Source organism: Megalobrama amblycephala, linkage group LG7 (genome assembly GCF_018812025.1).
Source record: "Megalobrama amblycephala isolate DHTTF-2021 linkage group LG7, ASM1881202v1, whole genome shotgun sequence".
Lineage (NCBI taxonomy): Eukaryota > Metazoa > Chordata > Actinopteri > Cypriniformes > Xenocyprididae > Megalobrama > Megalobrama amblycephala.
Genome location: NC_063050.1, coordinates 50,163,008 through 50,180,082, shown reverse-complemented (window position 1 = coordinate 50,180,082; position 17,075 = coordinate 50,163,008). Strand labels below are relative to the sequence as shown.

At 36.2% G+C, this 17,075-nt stretch overlaps 1 protein-coding gene across 2 annotated transcripts in view; it reads left to right on the top strand.

The window, feature by feature from the left end:
- The window catches only part of erbb4a (erb-b2 receptor tyrosine kinase 4a), a 206,351-nt gene extending 190,140 nt beyond the window's left edge, over positions 1-16,211 (top strand). For both annotated transcript variants that reach the window (XM_048197983.1, XM_048197982.1), the window contains exons 21-27: positions 2,602-2,757; positions 3,071-3,146; positions 4,083-4,229; positions 7,191-7,288; positions 7,406-7,576; positions 9,259-9,553; positions 12,871-16,211. In XM_048197983.1, coding sequence (XP_048053940.1) covers positions 2,602-2,757; positions 3,071-3,146; positions 4,083-4,229; positions 7,191-7,288; positions 7,406-7,576; positions 9,259-9,553; positions 12,871-13,724 — 1,797 coding nt within the window. In that variant the 3' untranslated portion in view covers positions 13,725-16,211. The remainder of the gene's footprint in view (positions 1-2,601; positions 2,758-3,070; positions 3,147-4,082; positions 4,230-7,190; positions 7,289-7,405; positions 7,577-9,258; positions 9,554-12,870) is intronic.
- The last annotated feature ends 864 nt before the right edge of the window (positions 16,212-17,075 follow it).

Sequence of the window (17,075 nt, the reverse complement as noted above, 5' to 3'; positions counted from 1 at the left end):
ACCATTAGGGTATTGGTTATGTTTGGGTTTGCGTTAGTAGAATAAATTGACATGTAGTTGCAAAGTTACTTACAGTCAGTAGATTATCTGTTAGGGACCATCAAAATAAAGTGTTAGCAGATATTATTAGTTGACATGTAGTTGCAAAGTTACTTACAGTTACTAGACTGTATAGTTAGAGTACTGTCGAAATAAAATGTTACCTTTTTCTCAGAATTTGACCCTTTTTGTCAATATTTTACAGATAGAACAACGTTTAAAATGGAGCACTTGGCTTTAGATGTCCCTATCCCCATTTCTTACTGTTTATTCTCTAATTTGGCATGAATAATATGCACATTCTCCAGTCACTTAACGGCAATAAAACATACCCAATCCACATCATAACTGTGTCAACAGCAGTGCAAGCCCAGCATCTCTCATAGGATAAATTACACAGCACTATTCCAAATGAACAGCATCTTTCCATAGTCTTACAAACCATCCATTTATTTTTATTAACCATTAAACAGAAATTCATTCCCTCAGGCTCGCTCTGCTCTTCCCCTGCGCCATGACCATTGCTTTAGCACTGAAGAATCAAGTGTTTAATGTCTTACACGCTCCATGGGTTTTTAATTCTTTTAAACAGATACAGGACAGGGTGAATACTACTTGGCTCAGGTATGCTGAGGTTTGTAGTAATCAACATTTCCATTGATTGACTCTCCCATCCCAGAAGTAATCCGTTTTAAATACACTTTCATTTCACTGCACTGATATTGTATTGGCGTGACTCCATTCTGGCCATCTTAAAGTAGCCAAATAAATACATTATATTTTGCTCAGTAATATCGGCTATACATTAATTAGTATGTACACTTAATAAATTAAAGGGATAATTCACCCAAAAATGAAAATTTGCTGTTAATTTACTCACCCTCAGGCCATCCAAGATGAATTAGCTGAAAATGTGGTCCTCGTTGTATTTTAACACAATGTGCTTGACTTTGCTTTTGTCTGCCTTTTTTGTTGCTGCTGTTGAACTAATTTTGAGCAGCACTTAAGCAGGAAAACACATCGCCGTCAGTGTGGCAAAGAGAGCGGTGTATTACAGAGAAATATGTTTCTCATTTCTCCTCATTTCAGACTGTTTTGAACACAGCCTGCCGGTCACTGTTGTCTTCTATTGAATGTTGTATTCATAATAAAAACATTGAAAATATTCAGACCAGTCCCTTCATCATAAGTGTCATCATATGTTTTTGTGTACTTCTGAAATGTGCACCCCTGAAATGTTTTTTGTTGTCCCTTAGGGTATCTTTTTTGCACTTTTCTTTATTGCAAAATATCACAGACTGAAATGAAAGCAATTTTATAACCGTCCCATTCAGTCTTTTTCACAAAGATGAGCGGCAAAAGAAACACAACTTGCAGGGACAATTACTCTCTATGTCAATTTGTTCTCATAACTGCACAATGTTGTTGGTATACATGATTTTTTTTTAAAAAAGTTTTGAAGTTTCTGATTCTGTTTTCTGTGCATTCTTTTAAAGACATCAATATTGAAGGATCTTTGGAAAAATCTTTAAAATATGCTCTGTCGTACCGAATTAAACACAGGGCAGGGCATTGAACCTTTTTTGGTTAGGTAATTTATGAGCAGTAAGCTTTTTTCATCTTGTTTTTCATCTATTTAACTTTTCACAATCCGATGTGTTCCAACTTCTGCAATGAAGTGCACTAAACTTAATACTAAAAATAATTTTAGTTTTTACTTAAAGTCGGCATGAATCGGAATTTGTGATCTTTTCTTACCTATTGTGATGTATAACCAGTGAAAGGCTTCTCGAACAGGAAAAAAATATGTTGGGTGGGACTTGATTTTGTCCATTTAGAATTGATTGGATGGTTGTGGTTTGCTATTGGTCGATCTCATGTGAGTGACAGGTTGTCCCGCCCTCACGCCAGTAAAAGAGGGAGGGGATGATATTTTGATAAAATATTGAGAGACATTCATTTTATTTTATTTTTTTAGGTGCATGAATAAATAAGATGATAAACACTGCAAAAAATGACAATTTGAATTTCATGGGACTTTAAAATGCAGCCATTGTAGTTTTAAAGGCACAACATGTAAGATTTTTGGAATAAAATGTCCAAAAACCACTAGAACAATGTTATATATTTTGTTGACTTGTGTACTTACATTATCCCAAATATTTCCAAGAATGTTTACATCCAGAGAAACAAGCAATTTTAACCTCAATATCCGGGTTTATTTTGTAGAAACCATGGAAACACCAAAGACGCTTTAATATATTATATGTTTTATATATGTAAGTAATCTCATCCATGAACATGATTTGTGCACTAGCCCAATCCCAATTCTTTTCCACCAGCTGGGAGGTGAAGACGACATCTCAAATCCACGTTCAATCTCGGCGTCTTCAAGCTGCGCCTTTGTTTTGAATAGGCGACCTCTAGTGGCAAAAAATTACATATTGTGCCTTTAATTTTTAGTGGGTTGAATTTTCTTAACAGACTTCCACTGTTCTGAATGTAATTATTTATAGTTGTATTTATGATAATAATTGTGTTTTTGGATATCTTCTTCATCAGGGTATGATGTACCTGGAGGAGAGGCGGCTGGTGCACAGGGACCTCGCAGCTCGTAACGTCCTGGTAAAATCTCCAAACCACATCAAGATCACTGATTTTGGACTTGCTCGACTGCTTGATGCCAATGAAAAGGAGTATAATTCAGATGGAGGCAAGGTCAGTGTTTAGAGCCTGAGACACACTGGCTCTGACAAACTCATAAAACTTTAACAGTTGTGAACAGTTCCATTGAACTTCCATGAAGTGATTTTGTAATTTATCTATATATATATATATAAACTTCATTAATCAATAGAAATGGTAGTTGCTTGATTGTATTTTTAATTTCTAATCATATTGCAGAGCTGTTTCTGTCCAAATTGGATCGTTCTTTTTTTTAGAACTTCACAAATGTATGTTTTTAATTACACATGATTGCATTACTGTATATTTCCAGATTACATCCTGATTAGAATTCTCTCTTATGCAGATGCCCATCAAGTGGATGGCTTTAGAGTGCATACATTACAGGAAGTTCACACACCAGAGTGATGTGTGGAGTTATGGTGAGTAAAACACTTACAACTAGTTTGGTTTGCACTTAAATCAGTTAATACTACATACTTGTAAAGCAATCCCTCACTAGTCAAGTATTTGAGCAAATTTGTAAATCTACACTTACCATCATAGCATAGGAGATATATATATATATATATATATATATATATATATAGTATAGAAGCTTGTTTCCGCCACTAAATAAAATATAAATACATATAAAAAAAGGTAACTGCAACTTTTTATCTCACAATTCTGAGGGTTTTTTCTTGCAATTACAAGTTTGCATCTCACAATTCTGACTTTTTTTTCTCAGAATTGTGAGATTTAAACTTCCAATTGCAAGTTATAAAGTCAGAATTGCAAGATTTACATTCAGAGCTGTGAGATATAAACTTGCAATTCTGAGAAAAAAACATCAGTCTTTTTTTTTCCTCACAATTGGACATTATAACACGCAATTACGAGTTTATATATCACAATTCTGAAAAAAAAAAAGTCAGAATTGCGAGATTTAAACACAATTGCATGTTATAAAGTCAGAATTGCGAGATATAACCTCACAATTCAGACTTTTTCTCGCAATTGCGAGTTTATATCTCACAATTCTGACTTTATATCATGGAATTCTAACTTTATAACTCACAATTATTAGTTTATATCTTGCATTTCTGAGGAAAATGTCAGAATTGTGAGATATAAACTCGTAATTGCGTGAATAAAGTTAGAATTGTGAGAGAAAAAATCTCAATTACCTTTTTTATTTCATGGCAGAAACAAGCTTCCATAATATGGACTTTAAATTAACTGAGAATATATAATATGAAATACAAAATATATATCAAAAGGTCCGTTTTTTTTAAGAAGTTACTGTAATTTTATTCAGCAAAGATGGATTCAATAGATACAAAGTGAAAGTAAAGACTTTAAATATTGTCATTCAGGGGTGACTATCTGGGAACTGATGACGTTTGGAGGAAAGCCCTACGATGGGATTTCCACACGTGACATTCCAGACATCCTGGAGAAGGGCGAGCGTTTGCCCCAGCCGCCCATCTGCACCATAGACGTCTACATGGTGATGGTGAAATGTGAGTGTTATGCTGAAGCCTGAATGTGATCAGTAGCTCAAATCTTACAGAAAGACACTAGCACACATACAGTGAAGTTCAGTGAGGGTACATACTGTATGTCTTGAAGTGATTACCATATTCATTACCCTAGTTTTTGAATGATACAGTAATATACAGTAAATGATAACAGTGTTAACATGATTTTTCCATGTTGTATTTGTATACTGATATCATGATCATTTATTTAGCAAGATTCATGCACTCACATGGTTTTTAGCCCGGCCGATCGCCATGTTTGTCCAGACAGTCGTGTGGACTGTGGAAATAAGCAGCTGGTTGAGCGGTGGGGTTTCTCAGCCGGCTCAATCAAACAAACACAAAGAGATGAAATGAGACGCGGATTGAACCCATTAATTCTAATTACATTTTGCCTGTAAGCTGTTGTTTGTGATTCTACTCGCTGTGACATCTGTAACCCCACGGACAATGAAATGCGAAATATTGATGGAGATGAAACGTGGTGTGATTGCGTGAGTAATTGCTGCTCATTTGGATAATGTGTTTGAGTGTGAGAAATGAAAGGAAATTAATTGGGAGGAAATAAGGAGCAGGCTGCTGCAAGGTGAGGCCATGTTACTTCCTGACAGAGACATAATAGAACTGGAGGAAGGTCAGTAATTTGGGGCAGTTTCTAACTCCATGAGAAAAAAAAAACAGCTTAATGACATGCATTATCTATCTATCTATCTATCTATCTATCTATCTATCTATCTATCTATCTATCTATCTATCTATCTATCTATCTATCTATCTATCTATCTATCTATCTATCTATCTATCTATCTATCTATCTATCTATCTATCTATCTATCGTTCTGCCTGTCGTTCTATCAATCTATCTATCTATCCTTATATCATTCTATCTATTGTTCTATCGTTCTGTCTGTCGTTCTGCCTATCTATCTATCTATCTATCTATCTATCTATCTATCGTTCTGCCTGTCGTTCTATCAATCTATCTATCTATCTTATATCATTCTATCTATTGTTCTATCGTTCTGTCTGTCGTTCTGCCTATCTATCTATCTATCTATCTATCTATCTATCTATCTATCTATCTATCTATTGTTCTATCGTTCTATCTATTGTTCTATCGTTCTATCTATCTATCTATCTATCTATCTATCGTTCTATCGTTCTATCGTTCTATCGTTCTATCGTTCTCTATCGTTCTATCTATCTATCTATCTATCTATCTATCTATCTATCTATTGTTCTATCGATCGTTCTGTCTGTCTGTCTGTTCTATCTATCTATCTATCGTTCTGCCTGTCGTTCTATCAATCTATCTATCTATCCTTATATCATTCTATCTATTGTTCTATCGTTCTGTCTGTCGTTCTGCCTATCTATCTATCTATCTATCTATCTATCTATCTATTGTTCTATCGTTCTATCTATCATTCTGTCTGTCTGTCTGTCTGTCTATCTATCTATCTATCTATCTATCTATCTATCTATCTATCTATCTATCGTTCTATCGTTATCTATCGTTATCTATCGTTCTATCTATCTATCTATCTATCTATCTATCTATCTATCTATCTATTCTATCTATCTATCTATCGTTCTATCGTTCTATCTATCTATCTATCTATCTATCTATCTATCTATCTATCTATCTATCTATCGTTCTGCCTGTCGTTCTATCAATCTATCTATCTATCCTTATATCATTCTATCTATTGTTCTATCGTTCTGTCTGTCGTTCTGCCTATCTATCTATCTATCTATCTATCTATTGTTCTATCGTTCTATCTATTGTTCTATCGTTCTATCTATCATTCTGTCTGTCTGTCTGTCTGCCTGTCTGTCTATCTATCTATCTATCTATCTATCTATCTATCTATCTATCTATCTATCTATTGTTCTATCGATCGTTCTGTCTATCTATCTATCTATCTATCTATCTATCTATCTATCTATCTATCGTTATATATCATTATCTATCGTTATCTATCGTTCTGTCTATCTATCTATCTATCTATCTATTGTTCTATCGTTCTATCTATTGTTCTATCGTTCTATCTATCATTCTGTCTATCTATCTATCTATCTATCTATCTATCTATCTATCTATCTATCTATCGTTCTATCGTTCTATCTTTATCTATCGTTATCTATCGTTCTGTCTATCTATCTATCTATCTATCTATCTATCTATTGTTCTATCGATCGTTCTGTCTGTCTGTCTGTTCTATCTATCTATCTATCTATCTATTGTTCTGTCTGTCTGTCGTTCTATCTATCTATCTATCTATCTATTGTTCTATCGTTCAATCGTTCTGTCTATCGTTCTATTGTTCTGTCTATCGTTCTGCCTATCTATTGTTCTATCGTTATCTATCATTATCTATCGTTCTGTCTATCTATCTATCGTTCTGTCTGTCTGTCGTTCTATCTATCTATCTATCTATCTATATATCTATCTATCCTTATATCTTTCTATCTGTCATTCTATCCATCATTCTATCGTTATGTCTGTCGTTCTGCCTATCTATTGTTCTATCTATCTATCTATCTATCTATCTATCTATCTATCTATCTATCTATCTATCGTTCTATTGTTCTATCGTTCAATCGTTCAATCGTTCTATCTATCTTTCTGCCTATCTATTGTTCTATCGTTATCTATCGTTCTGTCTGTCTGTCTGTCTGTTCTATCTATCTATCTATCTATCTATCTATCTATCTATCTATCTATCTATCTATCTATCTATCTATCTATCTATCTATCTATCTATCTATTTGTCTGTATGTCTGTCTATCGTTCTGTCGTTCTATCTATTTATGGTTCTATCTATCATTCTATCTAAGCTTAATTTGAGAAACTGCATTGCAGTGTCCATAAAAACGGTTTAATTGACAAATGTAGTTACTACTGTCTTTTTTTTTTTTCTTTTCTGTCTTCACCTCCAGGCTGGATGATTGATGCTGATAGTCGGCCTCGGTTTAAAGAACTCGCTGCAGAGTTCAGCCGCATGGCACGAGACCCTCAGAGATACCTCGTCATACAGGTGAGAATACAGTTATTTTTGTATTACATCTCACCTTGAAAATCAATACTTTTGTCCTACACCACCCATTAAACTCAAGGTGATTGCAGAGAGTGATAGTGTCATTTCTCCTCTCAGGGGGACGATCGCATGAAGCTGCCCAGTCCCAACCACAGTAAGTTCTTCCAGAGTCTTCTAGATGAGGAGGAGCTGGATGACCTGATGGACGCTGAGGAGTACCTGGTTCCTCAGACCTTCAATATCTCTACCTCTTCTTACACATCAAGACAACCGATGGATGCCAGTAGGGTAAGAACAGCTCTTTGCTTTCTTTTCAACTCCTTTCATGAACTGATTAAATGTCTACCTTGAATGAAGTGTAAATCACTTTGGATAAATCATCTGCCAAACTGATAAAAGATAATGAAATATACAAGGAGGCAAGACAATTAAGTGCTTTGAATGTGATGAGGATTATCTTGTATTGAATACAGTAAAAATACAGTATAAATTATTATTTATATCACTTATAATTGGTCTTCGAGTATGACTAACGGTTCTTATTTTTTGTTTTAGTGGAAACCATGATACATTTTTTAGGATTATTTGATGACAGAAAGTACAAATGAACAGCATTTATTTGAAACAGAAATCGTTTGTAATATTATAAATGTCTTTACTCTTACTTTTGACTAATTTAATGTGCTCTTGACTCCTTGCTGAATTAAATTATTATTACGCCCTTTGCCTTATCTACCTCTTCCTCTGTTTTGCCTCCCTATCCTTCTACCACACATCCTTACTCTTCTTCTTCTTCCCAGCTGTTGACCCTGTTCTTCCATTATCAGAAACTGAAACTCTTATGTTGTGCTCTGTCTATATATGCTTTCCAGTTGAAGATTCATGACTTTGAGCATGCATCTTTTAGCTGCTTTAGAGAACTGGTTGTGTCATTGGTTGATCTAATGCTTTACATTTCCCTGAATACATTAGTGAAATTCAGGATTCACCTGCAAAATTAATCAATTCAGGACACATTTACAAATGTATAGATGATATACTTGACATTATGATAACTAGGTCAACCATTTTGCATTTAATGACTTGTGCGATGAACTAATGACTAGATATTTGAGGGGTAAGATTATTCAACAGAGAACCATATAACACATTTTGAGCAACATGACACTAGCAATTGATAATGTAGGAAATAGCACATAACTGTACATAATTAATTGCTTGAATGTACTAAAGCGTTTGCAATTTGTTCAAAAGAATGAGAAACTGCTTTTATGATGTGCAAAAGTGACTAGATGATGTGGTGGTTGAACAAGTATTTTTGATCTGAGAAATGTGCCAAAGCGACTGAGAAAAACTGTAATGGCAGAGAAACAAAAATCATAGATCTTTTTTTCAAATATAATAGCTATCTATCCATGAAGCACTTTCATTCATCTCAATGGAAGTTGTTTAGCCGACCATCTTTGCTTAAGGGAGCGCAGTTGTGCAGATGGAAAACATAAAGTGGAGCTGTAGAGGAATTATTACTGAATCACTGAGGGGAAAAAACATTTTGGCTTTCATTCTACTCATTAACTCTCATTCTAACCAGCCGAACGTTGACCCTTATTTTGGAAGTAATCACTATTTTTGCAATTCTGTTTGTCCCTGAAATTACATGTTTTGCCTTTAATGGAACTTCCTATCATTCCCATTGATTTTGTTCAGGGTTCCAGTAGTCCTGAATCAAAACCACTTGCATTTGGATGACATGAGAGGGACAAAAACACATCTTTGCAGCCTAACTTGTCCTCTTTTCTTTTAGTATATTCTTTTACTAGTAGTGACACCCTTGCAATTTTCAACCGCCTTTTTTTCTTTAATTGAGCAGTATTATCATTAGACTAAAAATGTAGACACCTCAATGATTGTATGAGGCATGGAGGCAGAAGGATGATTCGCCTTTATTTTTTTTCGTACCCCCTATATAGACGCAGCTGAGGTGTCGTGACAGAAGCCCAGAAGGCGGGATGGGAGCTTGTTCCCATGACACTTCTGGTTCAGCGAGTGGCGTCTTCGTCCCTGTAAGCACACAAGGTGCGGGTCTCGATGTTCTTGAGGAACAACACTGTAATGGGAGCTTGAAGAAACAGCCCATGTCTGGCTCAGGAGACGACTGTGACGGCCAGCGCTACAGTGCAGACCCGACTGTCTTTTTTGGAGAGAGGGGTCCAAAGACCACAGATGAAGATGGTTACATGAGCCCAATGAACAAGTCAGCCTCAGGTAAAACCAAATGAAATATTTGATGTCTTTTTGAAGAGTTGCATTCAAAATCCACTTGGCTCAAAAGCATGAGGGGGTATGTGCACGGCGCTTCTGGGTATACATGAATTAGTTTGGTGTAAATCACCTCTGAAAGTCTTTTATTACACATTCTCTGGTCGATAATATCACAATCGCTCCATTTCAACCTAAGATAGTTTAAAATAAAAGGGTGTCTGGAGTAAAACATTAATCCAGTGTGGTGGGTTGAGTAGGATGATGAATCAATAGATTCTGAGTTCCTCCATTACAAATTTTGGCAGCAGTTAATGGTCTCATCCTTCACCTCAGAGGCCTCAAACTGAAGAGTGCCAATGAATTGTGGGTGGTTAACAACAAGTACTTTGTTTTTTATTGTTTTTATGCTAGTATCAGTAGTTAAACTACAGCCAGGAGGCTATATGTTACTAACACAAAGAAACTAATTATAGCTTAAGTTATTTAAGAAGAAGACAGTATTACTGTTCAAATTTTTTTTTTTTTTTTTTTAGCCTTTATTCTGAAAAAAAGATGTTCACATGCTCCACAACTGTTTGAATATTCCTGCGTACATGTGATCAGCATATTCAGAATAAACTAAAACTGATGTTCTCTTCTGGAAATACTAGAGACGCTCACTCATTTATTATGCTGCATATTTATCATGAGAACAGTAATTTAATCAGCTCATTCATTCTCATTCATTTCCTCAACAATAACACACAAGAATGCAATGAATTGTAAAATGTAGGTCACGAGACTCATACAGATGTAGGCCACAGCATTCCTTTTAATGTTTGTAAAATGTTTTGAGTCTCCTCTTGTCTCTAAAAATGTTTTTCTTCAATAGTTCTGTATCTAATATCACTCAAAATTGTCTTTGTTTGTACATGCACTGTTATATGTGTTGCAAGTTACTCAGTTAAAGGTGATTTATGTTGAATTAGGTGTTTTACAAACCCGATTCCAAAAAAGTTGGGACTGTACAAATTGTGAACAAAAACAGAATGCAATGATGTGGAAGTTTCAAATTTCAATATTTTATTCAGAATACAACATAGATGACATATCAAATGTTTAAACTGAGGGAAAAATAAGTTGATTTTAAATTTCATGGCATCAACACATCTCAAAAAAGTTGGGACAAGGCCATGTTTACCACTGTGTGGCATCCCCTCTTCTTTTTATATCAGTCTGCAAACGTCTTGTCTAATACAGGCTTCTAGTTGTTCAACTGCCGTAGGTCTTCTTTGTCGCATCTTCCTCTTTATGATGCCCCAAATGTTTTCTATTGGTGAAAGATCTGGACTGCAGGCTGGCCATTTCAGTACCCGGATCCTTGTTCTACGCAGCCATGATGTTGTAATTGATGCAGTATGTGGTCTGGCATTGTCATGTTGGAAAATGCAATGTCTTCCCTGAAAGAGACGACGTCTGGATGGGAGCATATGTTGTTCTAGATCTTGGATATACCTTTCAGCATTGATGGTGCCTTTCCAGATGTGTAAGCTGCCCATGCCACACGCACTCATGCAACCCCATACCATCAGAGATGTAGGCTTCTGAACTGAGCGCTGATAACAACTTGGGTTGTCCTTGTCCTCTTTAGTCCGGATGACATGGCGTCCCAGTTTTCCAAAAAGAACTTCAAATTTTGATTCGTCTGACCACAGAACAGTTTTCCACTTTGCCACAGTCCATTTTAAATGAGCCTTGGCCCAGAGAAAACGCCTGCGATTCTGGATCATGTTTAGATATGGCTTCTTTTTTGACCTATAGAGTTTTAGCCGGCAACGGCGAATGGCACGGTGGATTGTGTTCACCGACAATGTTTTCTGGAAGTATTCCTGAGCCCATGTTGTGATTTCCATTACAGTAGCATTCCTGTATGTGATGCAGTGCCGTCTAAGGGCCCGAAGATCACGGGCATCCAGTATGGTTTTCCGGCCTTGACCCTTACACACAGAGATTGTTCCAGATTCTCTGAATCTTTGGATGATATTATGCACTGTAGATGATGATAACTTCAAACTCTTTGCATTTTTTTTCTGAGAAACTCCTTTCTGATATTGCTCCACTATTTTTCGCCGCAGCATTGGGGGAATTGGTGATCCTCTGCCCATCTTGACTTCTGAGAGACACTGCCACTCTGAGAGGCTCTTTTTATACCAATCATGTTGACCAATTGACCTAATAAGTTGCAAATTGGTCCTCCAGCTGTTCCTTTTATGTACATTTAACTTTTCCGGCCTCTTATTGCTACCTGTCCCAACTTTTTTGGAATGTGTAGCTCTCGTGAAATCCAAAATGAGCCAATATTTGGCATGACATTTCAAAATGTCTCACTTTCAACATTTGATATGTTATCTATATTCTATTGTGAATAAAATATAAGTTTATGAGATTTGAAAATGATTGCATTCCTTTTTTATTCACAATTTGTACAGTGTCCCAACTTTTTTGGAATCGGGTTTGTACATGATCCAAAATGCGTAATTCAAAATATTAATAAATACTATAATAGTATATAATAATACTAAAATAACACTGGTTTTCAGGGCTTGATATGACATTTTTGGCTTACCAGCCACTGTGGCTAGTGGTTTTCCTCTCAGCATGTTCACTGGACACAATTTTGACATCAGTACCATGGGAAAAACTTCCATACAGATATTTTTAATATCATCTCATAATTTGGCAGCAGGTACATTAGGCTGCTGTCACTTTAAGACTTCACTTACGTGAATACTCACCAAGACCAGCATTTTGACATTATTTTGTGTGTATTTGACTGTTTAAGCACAATAAGCAGTAAAAAATAACTCAATTTCGTACTGAGAGGTGGCTTTATGTGGCGCACTTTGGGTGTGAGAACAAAATCTGTGGGAATCTAGACCAAATGAAACACATGAGCGAGGGGAGGCGGGTTTGTGTGTCAACTCACTGTCTGAGAGATGAGAGAGAGAGAGAAAGACACGTGTATCGTGTATGTATTCTGCTGAAAATGAGTATTAGAAGTGTTTCAGATATTTCAGTATGGATATGTATAAAACAAATCTATATTTTTGACACTACGTTGCACTTAGTTCATTATTTCAGATGCCTTTTTAAAAGAATACAATTGAAAAATGTATATATTATATTTAAAATTCAACCCACAAAAGTGGCTAGTAGGAGTGACTGCGTTACACGCCACTGCTGAAATCCACCCGCATTTGGTGTCAAATCCTACTGAATGGAAATGATCCTATACAGAGTATTTTATAATGCTTTTTACATATTATCTTTTGTATCCACAGACCATCTTAGTCCTGTCGAGGAGAATCCTTTTGTAAACCAACGGAAAAATGGAAATATTAATGCACTGGACAACCCGGGTTACCACAGCACTCCTGATAGGAAACCCAAAAGTGAGGATGAGTATATCAACGAACCCCTTTACCTCAACACATACAACAACACTAGTGGGATGAACCAGGAGATTATGAGAAAAAATGGAGCTTCCATCCCACTACAGATGACTACAGCAGCCAGCACCGCAAGCAGCCACGTTATCCTCTCCACACAAACTGGGAAAGCCCACCACCACGGCCAGGGAACACATGTTCATTTCGCCGTTCCACCTGTTCAGCCCCCCCAAACGAGATCAATGAGCCAAAATGGCCAGCATTCCCAGCCCCCCTACGGTGCTGAATCCAATTCCTCCAGCATGTCTGGCAATCCTTCCTTATTAACCCAAATCTCCATCGTCAGCCAACAGATCCCACCTTGTCTGGCAAGTCAGTCCGGCTCGTCTACCCATCCGGCTCAAGTGGTGAAATCTGCAGTCACAAGTAAAAGTATATCCGGCCTTCCCGGCCACCTTGTCTACCCAGGTAACATGCTTCAAACGGGTCATACTGGGACTGTAATGGTCGACAGGAAGTCGAAGAAGAATTTTGATAATCCTGACTACTGGCAACATAGTCTACCGCCCAAGGTGACCCAACAAAACCCTCAAGACCCAACGCAAGTGTGCAAAAGCAAACATCTCTATAGGCACAGCATCCGAAGTCGCATCGCCGTGGCTGACAACCCTGAGTATCTTTCCGAGTTAAACAAGAGAGCGGTTCTGCCACCTCCACCGTACCGCCACAGGAATACAGTGGTGTAACATCACAGTCGTTTTAGTTAGCCAGATTCTTCTACCAGCACCATACGTTAAACTGGAATTACTGAAGTACAGGAAAACTCCCAACTTCAGTGTTTCTGCCAGAGGAATTCAGGAAGGAGACTTATTGGACTTTAAAAGGAAAACCGACCAAGCAAAGTGCCTCAAAACTATTCCAAAAGCTATTCCATCTTTTCTATTCCAGCAAATCAGAATGTAACCAGATGAATATCCCTTAAAGGGATAGTTCACCAAAAATTAAAATTGTCATCATTTACTCACTCTCTTTTCGCTGCAAACCCAAAGACTGTTGGAGATTTCTGTCCCTCCAAAGTCCATTACACTTTAAACAAATAAACAAACAAACAAAAACTCTAATTTGTTACAGCCAAATGTATTAGTTTCTCAAATTATATTTATAGTTTGTTTCAAACTGTAAATTTTAATTTAATATTAATCAAAAACATTCCTTTTCCCAAAGTCAAAAACTTACATTCATATATATATTGCCTCTGTACAACTTCATTTTACCATAAACAAAAGCGTAATCACTAAAGATAAAACTAAAACATGTTAATGATTAATTTAGTTTTCTTGCTATAAATAAAGCAACTCTGAAAGACTTTAATGTCTATTGTAAAGTCTTTTTAAAATATGCATCATCTTTTCTGCTATGTACACACACACAAAAACAAACAAAACAAAACAAAACAAACAAAAAACACACATAATAAAATTAAAACCCACAATAATGTATGCAATCAGTAAATGTGTTCTGCACATCAACACTCTGGTGTCAAGCAAAAATACTATTTAAACAAAATTGTTTCTTTTCATTTTTTGAATGGGAAGTGTTATTGAATTTTAGCTAAACTGAACAAAATCAAAGTTTTGTTGTAATGTACTTTTAATGGAGGGAAAGAAATCTCTCAGATTTCATAAAAAAATATTTTCATTTGTGTTTCGAAGATGAATGAAAGTCTTATTAGTCTTTAGCCTCCTTGTTAGAGCGCCCGACTCCCATACCTGCGACCCGGGTTCGAGTCCCGCACAGAGTGGGTGGTTTAAACAGGAGGGGTTACATTGGTGCCATGACTCGGATGGGAGTGAGGTTCAGGTGGGTGAGTGTAACAGACATAGGCTAGTAAGAGCTGTGCGTGTAAACCTCACTCCCCTGAACTCAAGAGGCGCTTTAGTGACTAACGCTAGAGATTGCAGTCAAACGGGAGGGTTTACATTTGGAATGACATGAGAGTGTGTAACGATGACAGAATTGAAATTTTTGGGTGAACTATCCCTTTAATTTTCACCTCTGACTGATTCTCCTACAGTTAGGAAGTTCGCAGTGACTAAATGGAAACTGGTGTCCAACTTGACAAAATGGTAGAGTACCCGATGGTAAGGAAAAACACTTGCTCCTGTGGTTTTACGGAAGGAAACGGACACTTTATTTCTGGTGTCATAAACCAACTGTCTTTTTGACCACTTTCTGGTCATCATGTATTGTTGCTGTTGATGCCGTAAGCTACTTTCTCTTCTGTTTTCAACTGATGGACATGGATTTAGGAGCGCCTACGAGAGAATTGGGGTAACTCTTATATGTGAATGAGACAACGTTGTGGATCGTAAAATGGTGCATTCTGTTTTACCGTAGTGGATTTATCAATGGACTACACTGGTTGGATACTGTTTATTTTCAGTCATTTTCTTCTTCATGTTTTTTAAAGCTCTTACCCATTTCCCCCAATTTTGTACTCGTATATATATAGGAACTAACAAATCTGATACAGGCAGAGAAAGAGCACATGTGGCAGCCATACCGCTTTTTGAGCTAACGGGAAATAAGTGCCTTCCTCAACGGCACAAAAGCATCGATGGACATGCCCATGAAGTGATTCAATCGTCAATCGCTGTACATATGTGAAACAGATTTGAATATTCACTACTGAGCCATCCATGTATTGAAAATATGTTGTTGTATTTAATTCATCAGTTAATGAATTTAATGGCACGATTGATATATTCTAGAAGGCAATATTACAGATAATGGAGGGCACGATACAAATTCAAATAAACTACTGATCTCCAATGGAGAATTTTGTTTTTTTAAATGTACTGTGACAGAAAATACTTTTGTCTGAAATGTATCCTGCTCTCAGTGAGAGTGTGACCGTATTGTGGCCAGGGAGAAACTCTTCATATGTTTTATAAACTGTAATGGACATTTGTCATTATTTATGTCAGAGTGTCATATAGCAAATAAGACGTTGTGACTGTGCAAATTTGGTCCTAAACGTACCATGCTGATATTATGAAAATTTGATTTGCTTTCCAACAGCCATTGGAGATGTAGCTAGATTTGTTTTGTTCTTTTTTTCCTTTGCCTTGTTATTTTGTTTGTTTTGGGGCTATTCCAAGAGATGCATCTCATCCCTGTTGTAATTCTATTTGATGGAATGACACAATAAAGGTCTTGTTTGAAATTTTGAACATGTTTGTAAGTTTCCTAAGTCTGAGATGAGGGTCTTTTGTTGTTCATGCTACAAGCACCACTTGTTTCATCACACTTTTCAGGTGTAATCGATCAACATGTCTGAACTTACCCTTACAAACAAGTACTGTGATGACATCAGATTGGATATTGCCAACCGCCAGTAAGTGAGATTCTTTGTTGTTTCACATACTCCTTTATTTTTGTTTTATTTTGAAGGTACTATTGTTTGAATATAGTAAACTGGAGATGAAAAAGGACACATTTTAATTAAAACCCATAATTCATCCCATTTTTTTATTTTTTATTAGTCATTTAGTAGGTCTGGAACGATACACCTATCTCCTGATTCATGATATGAATTGCGATTCTACAAGTATTGTGATTCAATATTGCTTGCTATGCATTGCGATTTGTTTGCTTTAGATCATAGACCAATAATATAAGAACAAATCAAATGCAGCGGCAATTAAATGCTATTTACACCAAGTGACAATAGCATTTTCTTAGCAATATGCTATCTACACTTGACAAAATAGTGATAGATCCTATTTACAGCATGTAAAAGTGTCAGTTCTTTGCAATAAGAGTAAATGGTAATTAAATGCTAACTATACTTTATATTGACTATTTGCACCTCAGTATTTTTGTACATTAACAGGATGTACAGCAATAATATCATAGATTGTAAATGAATATATTTATTTAAATTATTTAATGGATGCTGCCTTATTGGGAGAATAAAAACCTTCCCAACACCTTCACATAACCCTACCCTATAAATAATTTTAATATTATTAAATAGTCGTTAGGATGTTTATTTCCACTTTTATAGAACATTATTTTCATTTTTATTGAAAATA